Here is a 21708-nt window from a genome sequence, read left to right on the forward strand (position 1 = left end):
TTGGAGAAAATATGAATGGAAACGAGTTTCATGGAATAATCCTTAATCTGCACAAGATGACAGACATGTCCTATAGCAGCGATCGCCAACCCCGCGCCCGCGAGAGGATTTCCTTGCGCCCGCGAGCAAATTCTAAAGTGAAAATCATCTTGTATGGTTAAAAAAAAAAAGAAATATAGAGAAATCATATTAATAGGTAAATAAAATAATAATTTTAAAAATATTAAGCTGGTAAGTTTAGTTTACCTTACCTAGGTACGTACTAAAACTAAACATTCTAAAATTTCTAAAAAAACATTTCTCGTCTATCCAGGAATCCATGACGTGTAGGTAGACTGGAGAGAGACAGAGAGAAGAATCTTCGAGTCAGCTTCGTTACGCTCTAATTTTATCATTTAAATTTGATAATAATAAAACACATATTACCTATTTTGGTAGATGTATTTTCTCGCATATTGGTCAAAAAGGTTGTATATTGTATTCCAGAATTCCAGACTATAGGGCGCCCGCCAAGGCTCTCGCATATTGGTCAAAAAGGTTGTATATTGTATTCCAGAATTCCAGACTATAGGGCGCCCGCCAAGGCTCTCCCAAACATTTGTATAGATCGCGGATCAGAAAGGTTGGCGACCGCTGTACTATAGTTAGAAAAATAAATTAGACCAACCAACAAAAATGATTTCAGAGTGTTTTAGACGAATAAGTTCATTCTTCGACTTCAAATTAGACAGATGAATAGTCTGGCTGGCGGACTGTAAATAGAAAGAATACCAGCTTCCAATGTCCGATTAAAGAAATAGCAAAGGTTGAGTGCTAAGGGCATCCACTTGTAAAAGCCTCTGTAGCCAAAACCAATTCTCAACCAAAAGCAATCACCGTAGGGCTGATTGAGATGCTGACGAAAAACGCCGACCCCGTCTGAACACGGGAGAAGGCGATAAAGAAAATGAACAGGGTTAGGCTAGTCCATGAAATTAGATATTAAATTATATATTTTCAAAAATCAATTATCCTTCATTTTCTCTTCTCATAGCCTAGCCTAGCCTAGTCTAGCCTTATTCATAACCACAAAGTCCAGGTTCATTAAAATTTAATGGTCGAACTTATGATGTGCTTAGGCCATGACACAGAAGTCTAAATAAAACAATTCATTTTACCATTGTGTAGATATGGAACCTATAATACCTACCTATATCCTTTTGTATGATATTTAGTTAGTCTTATTAAAAAATACAAAATGTTTTGTGATATTCAAATTTCATAAATACGTACTTAGCGTTTGTTTCTTTCTTTGTCCTGTTTATTACTTTCTATTTTTTTTGTTTAAGAGGTTTGACAGAGGGAACTGTAACTGCTAAGGTCTTATCGTCCCGAAATCGAAGAGAGAAGGAAGACAGGATAGGAGAAAGCTAGCCATTCCGAGAACGAACATTATCCCATCAGGAATCCGCCCCGGGCGGGAATCGAACCCGCGGCCTAGCGCTTACAAGGCAGACGCACTACCAACTAAGCTAACTAGGCTGGCTGTCCTGTTTATTTTTTTAGCTAAATCACCCTTTCTTTGGACTTTTTCTTATTGAAGTGGTGTAGGTAAGTGGTAAAACATGGTTTCGGATTCCAGATTCCATGCTTTGATTTTTATTTTCACCATGGTTTTAAATTTGATAGCCATCTAGTGACAAGTCTTTTTCTTAGTGGTTTATTTCGGAGACTGCCTCCAATGTATAGGTTTGATCATCTAATCCAGTATGACAATAAAATTATGTAAATTCTAAAAATACCTATTACCCAGTAATCACCTAAAGACGAAAAAAACATCCTTGGGTTACGAAAGGGTTAATGTTTTCGAGCAAAACTCGTTGCGTGTAAACGGACCTTTCAAACATTTTTCAACCGAATGGCGCCAAATTTTTAAAAATTGGAAAAACTCAAAAAGCAAATTTTTGAATTTTTTGAAGAAGGAAGAAGTGAAAAGGAAAAGGAGAAAACCTGGATTTTTGGTGAACTTTAGCTCTTAATCTCTTATTCCGGAATTTCCTGTGAAAGTTTTTTAACCAGTTATTCCATTATCTATAGCTGTAACTTTTTATCACAGACTTTCCTAGGTTTGTGCAAGTATGGCTTCACCAGCCCCTAAGTCACCTGAGTTGTCAGAGAAGTCAAAGAAATATGATAGACAGTTGAGGTAAGACCATAATTTTATTAGTTTGTAGAGGTTATTGTCACTTTATAGCTGTTGGCTTTCAGTGATGGAGATTTCACAACTTTGGTGCTCACTGCAGCATTGTAGGATTTTCTCAATATCTCAATAATCCTAAAATCCAGTGTTTACCTACCATGCTGGCACCGGTCGCTATGTGCATTATATGTCATAGCTACTCATTTTCCTCACAAGGCTGAGTGGGCCCCGCAACAGCCAGTCACGGAATCAATCATTTGGATGATACAAATTTCTTGACCCCGCCGGGAATGTAGGTTGAAATGATAAACATATACCTCTTCACTATTTGTAAAATATTCTGGGTTTTATTTACGTATTATTTTATAGTGGGTTTTATTTACATATTATTTTACGTTTTATGTGTATTTTTCTGTAATGCTGAAGATGCCTTCACCGGCGAAACTAGTCCGTAAAATGAAAATGAAATAAAAACCCAGAATATTTTACAAATAGTGAAGAAGTATATGTTTATCATTTCAACCTACCTACTCTTGTTTGAAATCAAACCCTTTTGTTAACTAAGAAAAGTCCAAATTTGCAAACATCTTTTCCTTAATACCTTTTCTTTTGCAAATGAAAGATTCAATTTACCTCCTTACCTCTGACTATTTTGTCCAGGTTATGGGGAGATCATGGTCAAGCAGCCTTGGAGAGTGCCCGTATCTGTCTCATCAATGCAACTGGATTAGGAACAGAAATACTCAAATCCCTTGTCTTGCCAGGAGTTGGATCCTTTACGATCATTGATGGAGAGAAAATTTCCGAACAAGATTTGGGAACCAAGTGAGAAGAACAATATAATATCAACCCTTAGACCATTTTTACTTGCACTTGAAAAAAAAAAGACATTTCAAAGAGAAACCCATTAAAATTTGGTTAAATTTCTAACCACTTGTGGTTAATTAAAACTGATTTACTTATTTTTTTTTTTTTTTCTTCAATTTTCAGAAGATTCTCCACTTTTCTCTTCATTTTCTTTTGTTTATTGATATTTGGTCCTATTTTTTCCCTCCCCAGTTTCTTCCTTGATGTAGACAGCATTGGCAAGTCCCGAGCTGAAGTGGCAACTCAGCTCCTCCTAGAATTGAATCCAGATTGTCAAGGAGATTTTGTTGATGAAAACCCCCAGGTCCTGATGGCCAATGATCCAAACTTCTTCCAGTCCTTTCATATGGTGATCAGCACCAATTGTCCTATTTTGTCCCTCCCCAGTTTCTTCCTTGATGTAGACAGTATTGGTAAATCCCGAGCTGAAGTGGCAACTCAGCTCCTCCTAGAATTGAATCCAGATTGTCAGGGAGATTTTGTTGATGAAAACCCCCAGGTCCTGATGGCCAATGATCCAAACTTCTTCCAGTCCTTTCATATGGTGATCAGCACCAATTTGCCAGAGACGTAAGTATTCATAGTTGTCTCACTGCTTTCTTTGGTAATAATGAAACTCTGTGCTACATTGCAATCAACCTTGATTCACTTGATTGTATAGTGGTTAGTGCAGTGGATATGAGATCCAGAGTTTGGTGGTTTGAGTCCAAGTCATGTCATTTTTCATCAGATGGGCAAAAATTAACGTTTTTTTTTCTGATTGTATCTGTATCTCATCATTTTCAGGACCCTGATTGAACTGTCAAAAACCCTATGGAATTTGAACATTCCCCTCCTTGCCTGTAGGAGCTACGGTTTCATAGGGAGTATTCGGCTACAAATCAGTGAACACACTATTATAGAATCTCACCCTGATAACACTATGTTTTTTTTTTCTGATTGTATCTGTATCTCATCATTTTCAGGACCCTGATTGAACTGTCAAAAACCCTATGGAGTTTGAACATTCCACTTCTTGCCTGTAGGAGCTACGGTTTCATAGGGAGTATTCGGCTACAAATCAGTGAACACACTATTATAGAATCTCACCCTGATAACACTAATCCCGATCTCAGGCTGGATAAACCCTGGCCCTCTCTGATTCAATATGTGGATAGTATAGACCTGGACAGCTTGGAGGTGAGTACGAAATAATTTCTGTAAAACATAATGTCCATCACTATCACTCAGACTGTCTGACAGAACGTGTGTGGCGGGAAAAGCTTCAGACCGAGGTCTGTCAGACCGTCTGAGACACGATCTCAGGCTGGATAAACCCTGGCCCTCTCTGATTCAATATGTGGATAGCATAGACCTGGACAGCTTGGAGGTGAGTACGAAATAATTTCTGTAAAACACAATGTCCATCAATATCACTCAGACTGTCTGACAGAACGTGTGTGGCGGGAAAAGCTTCAGACCGAGGTCTGTCAGACCGTCTGAGACACCTAGATATAAATGATCTCAGGCTGGATAAACCCTGGCCCTCTCTGATTCAATATGTAGATAGTATAGACCTGGACAGCTTGGAGGTGAGTACGAAATAATTTCTGTAAAACACAATGTCCATCACTATCACTCAGACTGTCTGACAGAACGTGTGTGGCGGGAAAAGCTTCAGACCGAGGTCTGTCAGACCGTCTGAGACACCTAGATATAAACATTTTTCTGCCACTCACACTCAGTCCTTCAAGGCACATAGGCACAGGACTCAGGTTTATTTTGATCTGCACTTGCGGTTAGACTAGGGAATTCCCTTTTTAGAGGGGGTCATAAAGTCTAGGAACATTCAATACCTCCCTTGAGTCCCGAGTAAAATCTTTTTAAAGGGCCACGGTGAAAAGTTTGACCTAAAATATTGTGCGCTTCAAGAAGACAACCTACCATCTCCACTCACACTCAGACCTTCAAGGCACAGGACTCAGGTTTATTTTGATCTGCACTTGTGGTTAGACTAGGGAATTCCCTTTATAGAGGGGGTCATAAAGTCTAGGAACATTCAATACCTTCCTTGAGTCCCGAGTAAAATCTTTTTAAAGGGCCACGGTGAAAAGTTTGACCTAAAATATTGTGCGCTTCAAGAAGACAACCTACCATTGTTAGAATAAAGCTCTCTAATTTTTACAAAATGGTCAATCTGTAAGGTCCTTTATAGTTTGTTTGACTGCCTCGTTTAAATTCAATCTTCTATATTTCCCAGGTGAAGGATCATATGCATATCCCATACCTAGTTATCTTGTACAAGTATTTGAAGCTGTGGCAATCGCAGAACAATACTCAAGATTTACCCAAGAACTACAAGGAGAAGCAAAACCTGCGAGAGTTGATTCGATCAGGTGAGAATATTAGATCTATTTTTATTTATTAAATTATTTTTATTTTACTACATATCGTGCTGGTTTATCCTGCCTGAACAGCACAGAAAGATCTCTAATATCTTTCAATTAAACCCAGAATAGGTACTTAACGATCCTATAAAAAAAAAAAAAAAAAAATATCACCTGCGAGAATTGATTCGATCAGGTGGGAATATTAGATCTATTTTTATTTATTAAATTATTTTTATTTTACTAGATATCGTGCTGGTTTATCCTGCCTGAACAGCACAGAAAGATCTTTCAATTAAACCCAGAATAGGTACTTAACTGTTGAGGTCAACCGGACTAACTTTCGTATAAACTCTTCCCTACCGGACTAACTTGTCTAAGGAGGAAGGCGTTGTACTACCTAGATATACCTTCTGTCTAGTTTTTGTTTATTTAAGTACTATGAAAAAAAAAAAAAAAAAATCGTTTACCCTAATTATTGCAAGGTAAGCCCATCTTGAACTTCTCTATCTATTAGACTATGTACTAACTAAATACCCTCTTCTTTTTTTTAGGAATTCGCAAAGATGAAAACGGAATCCCGCTCTCTGAAGAGAATTTCGAGGAAGCCATGAAAGCTGTGAACTTTGCCCTAATACCGACTACAGTACCTTCCAGTGTTGCCAGTATACTCAATGACAATGCCTGTGTTAATCTAATTAGACTATGTACTAACTAAATACCCTCTTCTTTTTTAGGAATTCGCAAAGATGAAAACGGAATCCCGCTCTCTGAAGAGAATTTCGAGGAAGCAATGAAAGCTGTGAACTTTGCCCTAATACCGACCACAGTACCTTCCAGTGTTGCCAGTATACTCAATGACAATGCCTGTGTTAATCTAACGTCTAAGGTAAGTACTAATACTGAGTGCACCCCCAACTCTAAGCACAGATCCGAAAAAAACTTCGACCCCGGCGGGAATCGAACCCGGAACCTCCGGCGTGTAATCCTAGTGTGATACCCACTGGGCCACGGAGGCGGAGATTGATTTTGGCAGAAAATTCTTCGAAAAAAAAGTAATTTTTCTCGATACATTTGGGCCCAATCATGTCTTCAAGAATCCTTTATATTCTTTTCCTACACCTGGTTTAGTTATTAGCTCTCTGTCGATTGCTTAGTTTTATTTGTCTTTACAACATATGCCTGCCTACTTGCTATCTTACTTTTAATTTAAAGCTTATTTACATAGGAAAAATAAACATAAGAAAACTCATCTTTCCTTTCCCCCTTTTCAATTTTCCCCTTGACTCGATCTTCTACTGCAGAAGAGTAAATAAAATGAGACCTTATGTTTTAGTTGTACATGTTTATATTTATTTTATACATATTTTCTTTAGTTGACATAAAGACATAAGGCAAGCTTTTTTCAAGTCTCTATGTCTCCTCTTTTCTCTTATCCCCATCTCATCTCTGTCTTTGACAAACTTGTAGACCCCTATGCAAAGTTCAATTACTTAAAACTTCATGGAAGATGTTCATTTCAGAAGATAAAAGATGTTTATCATGTAAGATAGTGCTTCTCAAAATGTGTGCCGCAAGGTCGCCCTGGGAGATCTGTTTTTTCTCCCCCCCCCTTTTTTTATTTTTTGTAGAGAAAAATCAGAATACTGCTGAGATGAAGAAAGACCGCAGGCCCAATTGAAAAAAAATACCTGTGGCGCTATTGAAAGAGCATTTATGTTCACTCTTACAAAACATTTATGAGCTGGGATGGGGGGTGTGCCGCGGGAAGATTGGAGTCTTGAAAAGTGTGCCGCGGTGGCGGTGGCAACAACTTTGAGAAGCACTGATGCAAGAGCTCAGTTTTGACATGAGATATTTGCCTTACAGAAACCAACCTCAGTGGTGCAGTTGTTAACGCGTTGGACTTTGGATCTGGAGATTGGTGGTTCGAGTCCAAGTCAAGTCATAAAATTTATCTAGGTGTAGTAATCGGGGAACGATATTTGTGACAAGCATTTAAATATGCTTAACACAATTAAATATTCTTTTATTTGCATTACAGAGTGAACCGTTCTGGATTCTTGCCAAGGCGGTAAAAGACTTCGTGGACAATGAAGGCAACGGGAATCTGCCGCTGCGAGGGTCTCTACCGGACATGACGGCTGATACCACCCGGTATATAGCTCTACAACAGTTGTAAGTAACATAGGTGCCTTTCACTATTTGAACAAGTGTGGTTGGGTGGAAGAGCTCCTACAGGAGAACACTGGCATCTAAAAGAAACCCATAAAAAAGCGAGATCTAAGTTTCAACTCGATGATTTAGCATTTAGTGTGTAATATTGTGAGTTTTTTTTTTGAGTTTTATAGAGGGAACTGTACCTAACTGCTAAAGTCTTATCGTCCAGAAAGCGAAGAGAGAAGGAAGACAGGATAGGAGAAAGCAAGCCGTTCCGAGAACGAACCTTATCTGTTTAGGTAGGATAAAATTCGCCTCGGACGGGAATTGAACCCACGACCTAACACTTGTAATTTAGACGCGCTATCCTAGGCTGGCTGTAACTCCGAGTTTCTGATCAAAGAAGCAAGTTTGAATTTGGCGTTTTCCTGATTGCTTTACTCTGTTGTTTTTTCAGATACCGTGATCAGGCTGGTAGGGATGCGGACGTCATTTACCGTAGAGCACAACAGTTGCTTCATCAACTAGGCCAACCTAGCTCAGCCATTACTGAAGCTCAGGTCAAACTATTCTGTAGAAATGCCAGCTTTATTCATGTTATTCGTGGAACATGTAAGTGAAATCAATTCCTTGAAAGTTTTAATAGATCATTTTTATTGAATAGTTGAAAATCGACACATTACATGACATTGAAATGGGGGGTCTTTTCTAACGAAATTCCTGTGTGCGTAGTCCAGTATGTAGGACTGTTGCACCCAAAATTGTCACATAGTTGGCAAATGATAGATTAGTTAGTAGTTATTGCATAAAGGTACATACAGATATTTTCTATTTAAAAGGTGGTCCAGTTAACTTTTGTCCAGTGGAAGGCCTTTTGTAAGATAGGTTTATTCAAGCAAAATATAATTTCTTTGTTATGAGATTTAAATGAAATGAGTAGTTATTGCATAAAGGTACATACAGATATTTTGTATTTAAAAGGTGGCCCAGTTAACTTTTGTCCAGTGGAAGGCCTTTTGTAAGATAGGTTTATTCAAGCAAAATATAATTTCTTTGTTATGAGATTTAAATGAATAGATTGTTCTCCATTTCCTCAGGTATAGCAGATGAGTATGACCCGAGAACTAGTAATGCTCGCCAAATATCAGAAGCCCTGGAGAACGGAGATGGTCTTCTAATCTACCACGTGATGCTACGAGGTGTAGATAAGTTCTATACAGAACACAACACTTATCCTGGGGAGTATGATGATCAAGTAGAACCTGATATAGTTAAACTAAAGGTAAGTCATTGTAAATTAAATTTTCAATAAATGGTTGTCTGTAAATATTTAACAATCATTAATAATCTTGTATTTCTGTATTTTTTTTTTTTTTTTTTTTTTTTTTTTTTTTATGATCAAGTAGAACCTGATATAGTTAAACTAAAGGTAAGTTATAGGTACTTTATTGTTATACCTGCTTTTCCTTGTCATCATCATCATCATCATATTCTATCAATTCAGGGATTGGTTTATAGTCCTCCACTCTATTCTATTCAATGACTTCTCCTTCATTTGGGTGTATGAGCTGCATCCGGCATGTTTGATAATTTGGTTGATACAGCTAGATCTGGGCCTTCCTCTTCCTTGATGACCTTGCCTTCTTCCTTCGATTATTGACACCATGAACTCGTTGTGTCTATATCCACTTGTGTCTTCTTTCTTGGAGCATTCTCCACATCTGCCTCCTTTCTCCTGCCATCTGTAGTACTCTTTCGTTGCTTATTTTGTCCGTCCATTGGATTTCATTGTATTAAACTGTAATGCTTTGTTACCAAATAAAGAAAGCATTTGTCTAATAGAGCTCTGTCGCCACTTTCCTCTATCTGTTCGATGCTCTATGCGCTATGCTCTCCTCTACACTCTCTGTCTTTAGCGTAAGTAGTACCTACCAATCTACTAAGCGATTAGAAATAGAAGAATTTTTCTTAAATATTTCGACCCTGTTAGGTCGAGGTTGAGTTCAATCCGAGGTTGATCTCGGTATTAAGTACAGGAAAATCCTCGTTTCATCTTAATCCCGAGTTGGTCAACCCCATCACATCATCATCATGTACTAAAGGAAAATTAGAATAATCACTCCTTCGGAGCAACGAACGAGGAATCACTATGACAAATGAAAAGAAATGGGGTCAATTCACCCAGTAACTATACCATCATATATTTGAGGAATATGCGCCTGATTGGTTCGAAAATTGATATTTTTTTTATGGATTGAAAGAAAGTAGCAAAATTATTAAGTACCTACCTACAGTACGAAATATTTTAATTCTTAACCTCTTACTTACCTTCTTTTATGTCTATTGTTGAGAAAAAAGTGCAGGCCAATACATTTTACTTTAATAGATTTCTTTTAGTTTTTTAAAACATGAAAGTTATTTTGCACCTTGTACAGAAAAAAAGGGTCTTTGTTTGGAAAACGGAATAAACGAATTAACAATTGCTTTGGCGAAGGTGCACAGTGATTTTCTTCTTTGTCTTTTACTTTTTCTACCTTGTTTGGAAAACGGAATAAACGAATTAACAATTGCTTTGGCGAAGGTGCACAGTGATTTTCTTCTTTGTCTTTTACTTTTTCTACCTCCCTCTCCCATTCTCTCTCCCTCAATTTCCTTTCTCATTTTGCTTCCGACTCATTTCCATGACGGAAATATTGTCTAATCAATTCTCTCCAATCACATTTCCCCCCCATGGAACACTCTACTATTTAATCTTGTGTGTTTTCTCTCCCCCCCCAATCACCACCCTTCTCTCCAACTCGGAAACCGCTTCCTTCATCTGCGTCAATATTCGCTGAACTTCGTGGAACATCGGTTATCAACGCTCCTCTCCGATCTCACTTCGTCAATCTTCGCCGAACTCCGATCAACATCGGTAATCATCGTTTATCCCCGTCAATGTTCGCTCAATCAACGCTCCTCGTCTCCGATCTCACTTCGTCAAACGCCAATCTCAACCCGCCAATCTCCGCCGAACTTCGTTGAACATCGACAATCTTCGTTTATCTCACTTCGCCAATCTTCGCTGAATTTCGTTCATCTCCGACCAATCTCGGCTTTCTCCGACTCCCTCTTCCATCCCCGACAGGCACAAGACGGGACTGCATGGGTGACTTAAACATTATATTGGGAATCAAGGGAGAACGGGCTCTAGTCTTGATTTTAAATCATTACATGAAAGTAAAATCAATAAAATCAAAAATCAAATTAAGAATAATAATAAACTGAATATTAAACAAAATAGGTACTTAGGTACATAAATACTGATTTTCTTTAACCAAGATCGAAAAATTCCCGGAGGGACGGGCCCCACTTGTTCAAGTCTCTATGTCTCCTCTTTTCTCTTATCCCCATTTCCTCTCTGTCTTTGACAAACTTATGTTTGTACACCCCTATGCAAAGTTCAATTATTTTAAACTTCATGGAAGATGTTCATTTCAGAAGTTAAAAGATATTAATCATGTAAGAGATCAGTTTTTTTTAATAGGTTTGATAGAGGGAACTGAAACTGGCTTGTTCGAGCCTCTATGTCTCCTCTTTTCTCTTATCCCCATTTCCTCTCTGTCTTTGACAAACTTGTAGAGCCCTATGCAAAGTTCAATTACTTAAAACTTCATGGAAGATGTTCATTTCAGAAGATAAAAGATGTTTATCATGTAAGATAGTGCTTCTACCTTCCCCACATTAAAAAAAGCTCCTTTCGTCCCCACTCCCCCCCCCCAACTGACACTTAATAAAGGTTCTGTTCAAGAAGGGTCTAAAGATGAAAATTGAGTTTTGAGAAAAATGGTCTTCTTAAAGCTTGAGCCCTTTTTAGAAACTTAGATTTAAATAATGTCCCATGTTTCTTGATACTAATCTCACTTTTATTATTTCCCCTAGAAGCCCCGTAAGATGTATTTGGTCTGCACTTTTATTTCAATTCTCGCTTGTCGTGGCGTAAAGTCTTTTGTAAAGAGGTAAGATTTCGTATAAGTAGCTTTCAATGTTTTTTGGGTTCACCCTTTACTTAATTTCTTGCATGATCTTTTCTAATCTTTTTTTGGTTATTATCTCAATCGTAGAATTAAGATATGTCTAATATAAAAGTTGGTAGATATGTCTAATAAGTAGGTATAATTTGGAATTTTAACTATTTACTCAGAGAGTATCAAACAATTTTTTATTGGTTTTTCCTACTAAGAAACAAATCTGAATAACTTTTTTGTGAAATTATAGTAAATAACGAAAATTCACGAAACTTTCTATCCGGGTTTTTCAGGTGAAAAGAATATTGGAAGAAGAAAATTCAAGGCCTAGTACAGCGCTATAGGTAATCCTACGGTAGAAGTAGTGAACAAAATAGTATTACCTAATTTTCATTGTTGGTTAAACAATATAAATAGTTAACACTCAATGTGAGTATAAACAGATTGAACTCCGTTGAATTTTAATTTTTGGACTAAGAAGTTGATTACAAAAAAAAAAAAAAAAAAAAAAAAAAAAAAAAACAGCCAATTAAATTGGTTAATCTAAGAGTTTAACTTCAACGGAGTTTAAATTCACTTTGTGGACCCGGCAATAAAAGTTCTTTATTTAAGTTTTCTCTTTGGATAAAGTGTTGGAATTGGAAACTCAAACCATCCCTTCACATTCAAATAGTTTTCACCCGAATGTCTGTATTGAAAAAAAAGCAGGGTTAGGTTTTTTAATATTGAAAAAGTAGGTACCTAGGTAAGTAGTACTTGAATTTTTTATTTTTATTTTATTTTTTTTAGAATATCTTCACAAGTTTTTCTCCAAATGTTCCCCAAGGTCCAAACTCTATTTCGTGTCATTGTTTTGAATTTTGCAGGTGTGTTGTGGTTTGTGGCGGGCGTGCTGAGCTTCCTCAATAAATAAATTTGAGGAGAGAAGTTTAAATTATAAAATAAATCCCCGCTCCACTCGTTGCCAGACCCCCTCCCACCAACACAAGTTCCAACACTCGTAAGATAATAATTAGATTTTAAGTCTAATCAAATCTTTTTTCCTTACCTTTTATGGCTATTCGTAAAGTTGATAAATAATTAGATTTTTAGTCCAATCAAATCTTTTTTTCTCACTTTAAGTCAAAATCAGTTCTATTTTTACCTTTTTATGGCTTCGTAAAGTTCAAAATATGGCTAAAATTGATACTATGACCAAAGGTGTATTATGGCTATTCCTAAAAGTTGGTACCTACATATACTAAGGAGAAATCGGATATAGATGGAGTACCTAGTTGAAAATTCATTTTTTCGGTGCTAAGAAGAAATGAGATAGTTTTATTCTTCTTATACACCCATTTACTTGGAATTAAACCGATTCAGTTTTTTTTTTTTTTTTTTTTTTTTTTTTTTTTTTTTTTTTTTTTTTGTCGAATAGGACTAAAGAGTCCCTTTAACTACCAATATTGTGGTCAAAATCTGAAAAATGTCGAGGACAAACTTCCATAACTCGGTTGAGATTGAACCCACGCCCTTCTGTTTACCAGACGAGCGTCTTGACCACTACACGACCGAGGCAGGTAACTCAAACTTAATGAAATTTGGGGAGCACGTTTCATACGTACAGGAAATTTCTTTAAGATTTGGGACTTGATAAAAAATAGTATACCTAATAAAGAAACGACCAAACGAATACGTAAAAGAAAGAAAAAAAGGCTGTACGTACCTTGATAACTTTCCCATAGCGTGAATACTCAACATAGTCCTCTGTCTGTGCCAGGAGCAACGCTTTAGGAGGTGCCTGCAGATGTTCAGCTCCCCCATACTTATCAATCACACTCGAGGACACCTCCTTCTTGAACTCCTCCTTCTTCTCCTCGTATTCCTTCTTGAGGAGTTCCAGTTTGGTGGGTTCTGCCAGCACATGGACATCCACTCCCTTCTCGTATGCTTCCCACGCGAATAGCTGAGCGGTAGCATGCTTCCTGGTATCACCGGAGAATCGGACGAAGTTCTCGCCTGCATAGTCCACGCTGTGAATGAGATAAAAGTAATAATAATAGTGCTTATTTATACTGCTCGCATAGGACTGAAAATTCCCTTTACTCCAGCAGTAGGCTACTTTTTTTTTTTTGGTTCGTTTCGGCCTCAAAGGACCACGGAATTCTCAACTCTATGGTTTTTGCTTTCTCTTGTGCCAGTATATCTTCATCCTAGAAGAATGGTCGGCCTTTCTCTCCTCAGACCACTTGCTGTTGGGTCTTGCTGTGGTGGAAGTTATTGATTTTAGTTTGTTTGTGGATTTCACAGCTTCTCTGAGCTTGTTTCGGTTCCCAATAAGTTGTGCGCATTTATATTATACGCTACTCATTTTCCTTAGGGTTGGGACATCGACATCGATGTTTTGAAAACATCGATACATCGGAACAAAAACATCGATGTCAACATCGATGTTTTTGATTACGATACATCGGATACTCGATATATCGAAGTTTAAAAACATCGATGTATCGAACATCGATGTTTTCGTCTCGATGTCCCAACCCTTGTTTGGAAAACGGAATAAACGAATTAACAATTGCTTTGGCGAAGGTGCACAGTGATTTTCTTCTTTGTCTTTTACTTTTTCTACCTCCCTCTCCCATTCTCTCTCCCTCAATTTCCTTTCTCATTTTGCTTCCGACTCATTTCCATTACGGAAATATTGTCTAATCAATTCTCTCCGATCACATTTACCCCCCCTCGGAACACTCTACTATTTAATCTTGTGTGTTTTCTCTCCCCCCCAATCACCACCCTTCTCTCCAACTCGGAAACCGCTTCCTTCATCTCCGTCGATATTCGCTGAACTTCGTGGAACATCGGTAATCAACGCTCCTCTTCGTCAATCTTCGCCGAACTCCGATCAACATCGGTAATCATCGTTTATCCCCGTCAATGTTCGCTCTATCAACGCTCTTCGTCTCCGATCTCACTTCGTCAAACTCCAATCCCAACCCGCCAATCTCCGCCGAACTTCGTTGAACATCGACAATCTTCGCTGAATTTCGTTCATCTCCGACCAATCTCGGCTTTCTCCGACTCCCTCTTCCATCCCCGACAGGCACAAGACGGGACTGAAAGAGCTCGAGGTTCTCAAGAAGTTGAACGACGCGGACGCCGACGACCGCTTTCACTGTTTACGCCTCTTCCGGCACTTCTTCCACAAGAATCACCTCTGTATGGTGTTCGAGCCGCTTAGTATGAATCTGCGCGAGGTACTGAAGAAGTATGGCAAGGATGTGGGATTGCATGTGAAGGCGGTGCGCTCGTATAGCCAGCAGCTGTTCCTGGCGCTGAAACTCCTGCGCAAGGCCAACATTCTGCATGCGGACATTAAGCCGGACAATATACTGGTGAGTACGAACAAATGGTGGTTTCTTAGGAGACATTTTTATTGGCTTACAAGATATATTTATTCAGAAGACACAAATATATAGGTACTTTTTTCTTTTCTTGAAGACATGTGGCCTTGGGGGGAAAAAGAGTAAAAACCACATGTATACTCGAACAAATAACAGGGTGTCTACCAGACTGGAAAACCGGGAAAAGTCAGGGAATTTCATGGAGGGTTTCTTAGAAGACATTTTTATTGGCTTACAAGATATATTTATTCAGAAGACATAAATATATAGGTACTTTTTTTGAAGACATGTGGCCTTGGGGAAAAAAAGAGTAAAAACCACATGTCATACTCGAACAAATAAATAGCGAACCTCAGTCATTTAGTGGTTAGCGTGAATACTTTGGATCTGGAGGCTGGTGATTCGATTCCAAGTCACATCATAAAATTCAGCGACAAGTATCAGGGAACCATTTTTGCCTCAATCTTAATACAATTGAAAATATTTCGAAGTAACTTCTTTTGCTCCCAATATTGTAGAGAACTTCCCAAGTCTGCCAATCATCTTGATCCTTTTAATACTGTTAAAATTGGGCGAGTTAACAATTTAATCTAACCTAATTCTAAATTACTAACCCAATTTGAATTTGTTTTTTCCTCCAGGTAAATGAAAGCAAGCTGGTACTCAAATTGTGTGATTTTGGTTCAGCCTCTTGGTCTCATGAGAACGAGATCACTCCCTATTTGGTGTCTCGGTTCTATCGTGCCCCAGAGGTAAGTACCTTAAAGCCTCTTTCAAATAAAAACATACGTACAGACCATCGGCTTAAAACCACTTTTTGGAATCAGAGGACTCCAAAACGGATATTTCCACCCATTTCCCGATTTTGAAAATTTGGACCGATTGAAATACTTTCTCAGTACTAGTATATATTGAATTTGTTTCTTCGCTATAACTGTAGTAATAGAAAGTAATAGAACATCCCCTTTTTATACTGCCAGAATCAGACTGGAAAGTCCCTTTAATCCTGCAGTTTCAATGATGCCGTTTAGTAGTACGTTGAAATCGGCCTCGATTTTCTGATACTTTTTCTGTGTTCCAAATGTAAGGTCCGGAAAATATAAATAGAAAGAATACCAGCTTGCAATGTCCGGTTAAAGAAATAGCCAAGGTTGAGTGCTAAGGGCATCCACTTGTAAAAGCCTCTGTAGCCAAAACCAATTCTCAGCCAAAAGCAATCACCGTAGGGCTGATTGAGATGCTGACGAAAAACGCCGACCCCGTCTGAACACGGGAGAAGGCGATAAAGAATATGAACAGGGTTAGGCTAGGCAGTCCATGAAATTAGATATTAAATTATATATTTTCAAAAATCAATTATCCTTCATTTTCTCTTCTCATAGCCTAGCCTAGCCTAGTCTAGCCTTATTCATAACCACAAAGTCCAGGTTCATTAAAATTTAATGGTCGAACTTATGATGTGCTTTGGCCATGACACAGAAGTCTAAGTAAAACAATTCATTTTACCATTGTGTAGATATGGAACCTATATCCTTTTGTATGATATTTAGTTAGTCTTATTAAAAAATACAAAATGTTTTGTGATATTCAAAATTCATAAATACGTACATAGCGTTTCTTTCTTTGTCCTGCTTATTTTTTTTTTTTAAGAGGTTTGACAGAGGAACTGTAACTGCTGAGGTCTTATCGTTCCGAAATCGAAGAGAGAAGGAAGACAGGATAGGAGAAAGCCAGCCGTTCCGAGAACGAACATTATCTCATAAGGATAAAATCCGCCCCGGGCGGGAATCGAACCCGCGGCCTAGCGCTTACAAGGCAGACGCACTACCAACTAAGCTAACTAGGCTGGCTGTCCTGTTTAGTTTTTTAGCTAAATCACCCTTTCTTTGGACTTTTTCTTATTAAAGTGGTGTAGGTAAGAGTGGTAAAGCATGGTTTTGGATTCCATGCTTTGATTTCTGTTTTCACCATGGTTTTAAATTTGATAGCCATCTAGGCATCTAGTGACAAGTCTTTTTCTTAGTGGTTTATTTCGGAGACTGCCTACAATATAAAGGTTTGATCCTCTAATCCAGTATGATAATTACCTATGTAAATTCACTAAATTCTAAAAATACCCAAGTATTACCCAGTAATCACCAAAAACATCCTTGGGTTACGAAAGGGTTAATGTTTTTGAGCAAAACTCGTTGCGTGTAAACGGACCTTTCAAACATTTTTCAACCGAATGGCGCCAAATTTTTAAAAATCGGAAAAACTCAAAAAGCAAATTTTTGAAGGAGTGAAAAGGAGAAAACCTGGATTTTTGGTGAACTTTAGCTCTTACTCTTAATCCTTAATCTCTTATTCCGGAATTTCCTGTGAAAGTTTTTTAACCAGTTATTCCATTATCTATAATATCTATAGCTGTAACTTTTTATCACAGACTTTCCTAAGTTTGTGCAAGTATGGCTTCACCAGCCCCTAAGTCACCCGAGTTGTCAGAGAAGTCAAAGAAATATGATAGACAGTTGAGGTAAGACCATAATTTTATTAGTTTGCAGAGGTTAATTCACTTTATAGCTGTTGGCTTTCAGTGATGGAGATTTCACAACTTTGGTGCTCACTGCAGCATTGTAGGATTTTCTCAGGCCAACATTTTGCATGCGGACATTAAGCCGGACAATATACTGGTAAGTACGAAGAAATAACGTTTTCTTTAAAGTTAGCAAATATATTTACTTAGAAGAGATACATAATATATTATGGTATCATTTTCTTAGAAAACATCATATTGCACAGAGTTTTTATGGATCTGGAGGCTGGTAATTCGACTCCAAGACAAGATTAGCACAACTTCAAAATCCTCTTCTTAAGCGAATAATTTTCCTTTTTAATTTTTGGAGCTACTAATAATATCTTATCTAAAGTGCTAACCCCATTTGAATTTGTTTTTTTCCTCCAGGTGAATGAAAGCAAACTAGTACTCAAGTTGTGTGACTTTGGTTCAGCCTCTTGGTCTCATGAGAACGAGATCACTCCCTATTTGGTATCCCGGTTCTATCGTGCCCCAGAAGTAAGTAACCTAATATGTATCTCGTTTAGGATAAAATTGAACGTGCCCTTTTTACACTGCCGGGATGAAACTGAAAAGTCCTTAAGTCTAGTGATGTACGACGAGACAAGAAATTACTCGCCTTGTTTCGAAATTTTTACGTGGAAAAATTTGCGAGACGTGTCGTGAAATTTCTCGTCTCGCGTGTGTTACTACTTTAATCCCGGAGTCCAAATAATATGTTGTTTAGTACGTTGAAATCGGCCCCAATTTTCCGAAAATTTCGCCTTCGGAGAAAAAATAATTTCATCTGTTGGACTAGGTACCTGTCCTACCTCGACAGCTTAATAAACTTCCATACTTTTGTATGTTTTTATCTAATTTTTTTTTTTTTTTTTTTTTTTTTTTTTTTTTTTTTTATATCTCAATAATCCTAAAATCCAGTGTTTACCTACCATGCTGGCACCGGTCGCTATGTGCATTATATGTCATAGCTACTCATTTTCCTCACGAGGCTGAGTGGGCCCCACAACAGCCAGTCACGGAATCAATCATTTGCATGATACAAATTTCTTTACTCCGCCGGGAATTGAACCCGGATCTCCCGCGTGCAAGGTGAGCGCAGTGACCACTACGCCATGGGATTCCACCCTCCATTCAGGAATAAGTTACCTGCCTACTCACTTTAACCTTACTCAGGCTGAGTGTCCGGATATTAGGAGAAGCCATTTGTGCTAACATCACCACTTACCTACAAGAAAAACAAGTATTTGCCTACTTGCTGGAATAGATTCAATAAAAAATTACAATTTGTGTAGCCAGAGTCTCTTGTTTGAAAACAAACCCTTTTGTTAAATAAGAAAAGTCTAAATTTGCAAACATTATTTCCTTAATACCCTTTCTTTTGCAAATGAAAGATTCAATTTACCTCCTTACCTCTGATTGTTTTGTCCAGGTTATGGGGAGATCATGGTCAAGCAGCCTTGGAGAGTGCCCGTATCTGTCTCATCAATGCAACTGGATTAGGAACAGACCCATAGAAGGACTTATCCAAATCTGGTCGACCTATATATCAAATTATTTTCAGATACCGTGATCAGGCTGGTAGGGATGCGGACGTCATTTACCGTAGAGCACAACAGTTGCTTCATCAACTAGGCCAACCTAGCTCAGCCATTACTGAAGCTCAGGTCAAACTATTCTGTAGAAATGCCAGCTTTATTCATGTTATTCGTGGAACGTGTAAGTGATGTGCAAGGCAAGTGCAGTGACCACTACACCATGGGATTTCACCCTCCATTCAGGAATAAATTACCTGCCTACTCACTTTAACCTTACTCAGGCCGAGTGTTCGGATATTAGGACAAGCCATTTGTGCAAATATCACCACTTACCTACAAGAAAAACAAGTATTTGCCTACTTGCTGGAATAGATTCAATAAAAAATTACATTTTGTGTAGCCAGAGTCTCTTGTTTGAATGATAGATTGAAGATTCTGTAACTTTGTGAAGGTCCATCTTGACTAGGTAGGTTGAAATGATAAACATATACCTCTTCACTATTTGTAAAATATTCTGGGTTTTTATTTCATTTTCATTTTACGGACTAGTTTCGCCGGTGAAGGCATCTTCAGCATTACAGAAAAATACACATAAAACGTAAAATAATATGTAAATAAAACCCACTATAAAATAATACGTAAATAAAACCCAGAATATTTTACAAATAGTGAAGAAGTATATGTTTATCATTTCAACCTACCTACTCTTGTTTGAAATCAAACCCTTTTGTTAACTAAGAAAAGTCCAAATTTGCAAACATCTTTTCCTTAATACCTTTTCTTTTGCAAATGAAAGATTCAATTTACCTCCTTACCTCTGACTATTTTGTCCAGGTTATGGGGAGATCATGGTCAAGCAGCCTTGGAGAGTGCCCGTATCTGTCTCATCAATGCAACTGGATTAGGAACAGAGTGTAAGTGAAATCAATTCCTTGTAAAATTTAAAAGATCATTTTTTTGCATAGTTGAAAATCGACACATTACATGACATTGAAAGGGGGGACTTTTCTAACGAAATTCCTGTGTGCGGAGTCCAGTATGTAGGACTATTGCACCCAAAATTGTCACATAGTTGACAAATGATAGATTAATGAGTAGTTATTGCAAGGTACATACAGATATTTTGTATTTAAAAGGTGGTCCAGTTAACTTTTGTCCAGTGGAAGGCCTCTTGTAAGATAGGTTTATTCAAACAAAATATAATTTCTTTGTTATGAGATTTCAATAAATAGATTGTCCTCCATTTCCTCAGGTATAGCAGATGAGTATGACCCGAGAACTAGTAATGCTCGCCAAATATCAGAAGCACTGGAGAACGGAGATGGTCTTCTAATCTACCACGTGATGCTACGAGGTGTAGATAAGTTCTATACGGAACACAACACTTATCCTGGGGAGTATGATGACCAAGTAGAACCTGATATAGTTAAACTAAAGGTAATAGAAGGTAATTTTTCTGTTTTGGATAAAATCTGCCCTGGGCAGGAATCGAACCTGCGCTTACAAGGCAGACACGCTCTCCAAGCTAACTAGGCTGGCTAGACCATCTGTCGCACAAAATATTTGACTTTACCAAGAACTGTGGGCATCGATAAGCGTCTTACCACTGTGCTAAAAGCCTAAAGGCCTATAAAATAATTAAATAGTGACACAACGTCTAAACACAGAGTGGAGCGGAGTGCAAAGAGCATAGAGCTCAATCGCCACTTTCCTCTATCTGTTCCATGCTCTATGCTCTCCTCTGTACTCTGTTTTTAGCCTAAGTAGTACCTGTCTACTAAGCGATTAGAAATAGAAGAATTTTTCAGCTGATCTCTTGAGTTAACTGTAGGAGTTGCAGTCCATGAGTTTCATGATGTCTTCAAAGTAGGACTTCCTGGGTCTACCTCTCGGTCTTCTTCCTTCTACTTTCCCTTCCAGTATATTAGTGATGAAATCATTATGCCTCAGCAGATGTCCCGCTAGCTTTATCTTTCTTTTCATCAATGTCTTCATCAGGTTTCTTTCTTCTCCAATTTCTTCTGGTCAACCCTAGCATTTATAAATTCTCTCATTTTGTACATATTTGTGATTTTGTTGACAGTCCTGCATCTCCAAGCTAACAGCAGAGTGGGGGTGTGGTGTTCTCAGCAAAGATGACTACCTGCACGAAATATGTCGCTATGGCGGAGGCGAGTTACACGCTGTATCTTCATTCCTAGGAGGCTGTGCTGCTCAGGAAGTGATCAAAATCCTCACTCGTCAATACACTCCTCTACATACATACTGTCTATATATGATGTACTCACTTCTAATTTCTAATACAGGAGTGTATGCATTGTGAACTAGATGATGATGTGTTACACGCTGTATCTTCATTCCTAGGAGGCTGTGTTGCACATCCGAATATCGACATTATCAACCACGTGCAACATAGCTTACATGTAGATAACATTGCTAACTCCACTGTTTTACATAAATCTGTAAATTCGAAGTTTATTATGTATTAAAAAATAAAAATGTACAAAATCAATACCTAACATACATTTGTTTAGATCCAAATAATTCATTTATTACTTTTCTATTTTCATCTTTATTTCTTCTCTTTGTAACGAGAAATTCAGGAATTTCAACGTTGTCGATTTCATGACTTGGTAGAATTGAACCACCGA

The 21708-nt window shown here is 37.9% G+C and overlaps 1 protein-coding gene and 1 long non-coding RNA gene across 2 annotated transcripts; both read left to right on the forward strand.

Annotated features, from left to right (window-relative positions):
* Positions 1-1967: 1967 nt before the first annotated feature.
* LOC103508129 (NEDD8-activating enzyme E1 regulatory subunit) lies at positions 1968-21602 on the forward strand. Its single transcript, XM_008472665.3, has 10 exons — positions 1968-2185; positions 2840-3004; positions 3434-3616; positions 4012-4225; positions 5286-5421; positions 6150-6301; positions 7457-7590; positions 8030-8184; positions 8670-8854; positions 21141-21602. The coding sequence occupies exons 1-10, from the start codon at positions 2118-2120 to the stop codon at positions 21378-21380; spliced, it is 1632 nt and encodes a 543-aa protein (XP_008470887.1). The 5' UTR covers positions 1968-2117; the 3' UTR covers positions 21381-21602.
* Positions 17591-17999, forward strand: LOC113466965. Its single transcript, XR_003391199.1, has 2 exons — positions 17591-17634; positions 17907-17999. It is a non-coding gene; the product is annotated as an uncharacterized LOC113466965 (long non-coding RNA).
* Positions 21603-21708: the final 106 nt, after the last annotated feature.

Source organism: Diaphorina citri, unplaced genomic scaffold (genome assembly GCF_000475195.1).
Source record: "Diaphorina citri unplaced genomic scaffold, Diaci psyllid genome assembly version 1.1 scaffold370, whole genome shotgun sequence".
Classification (NCBI taxonomy): Eukaryota; Metazoa; Arthropoda; class Insecta; order Hemiptera; family Psyllidae; genus Diaphorina; species Diaphorina citri.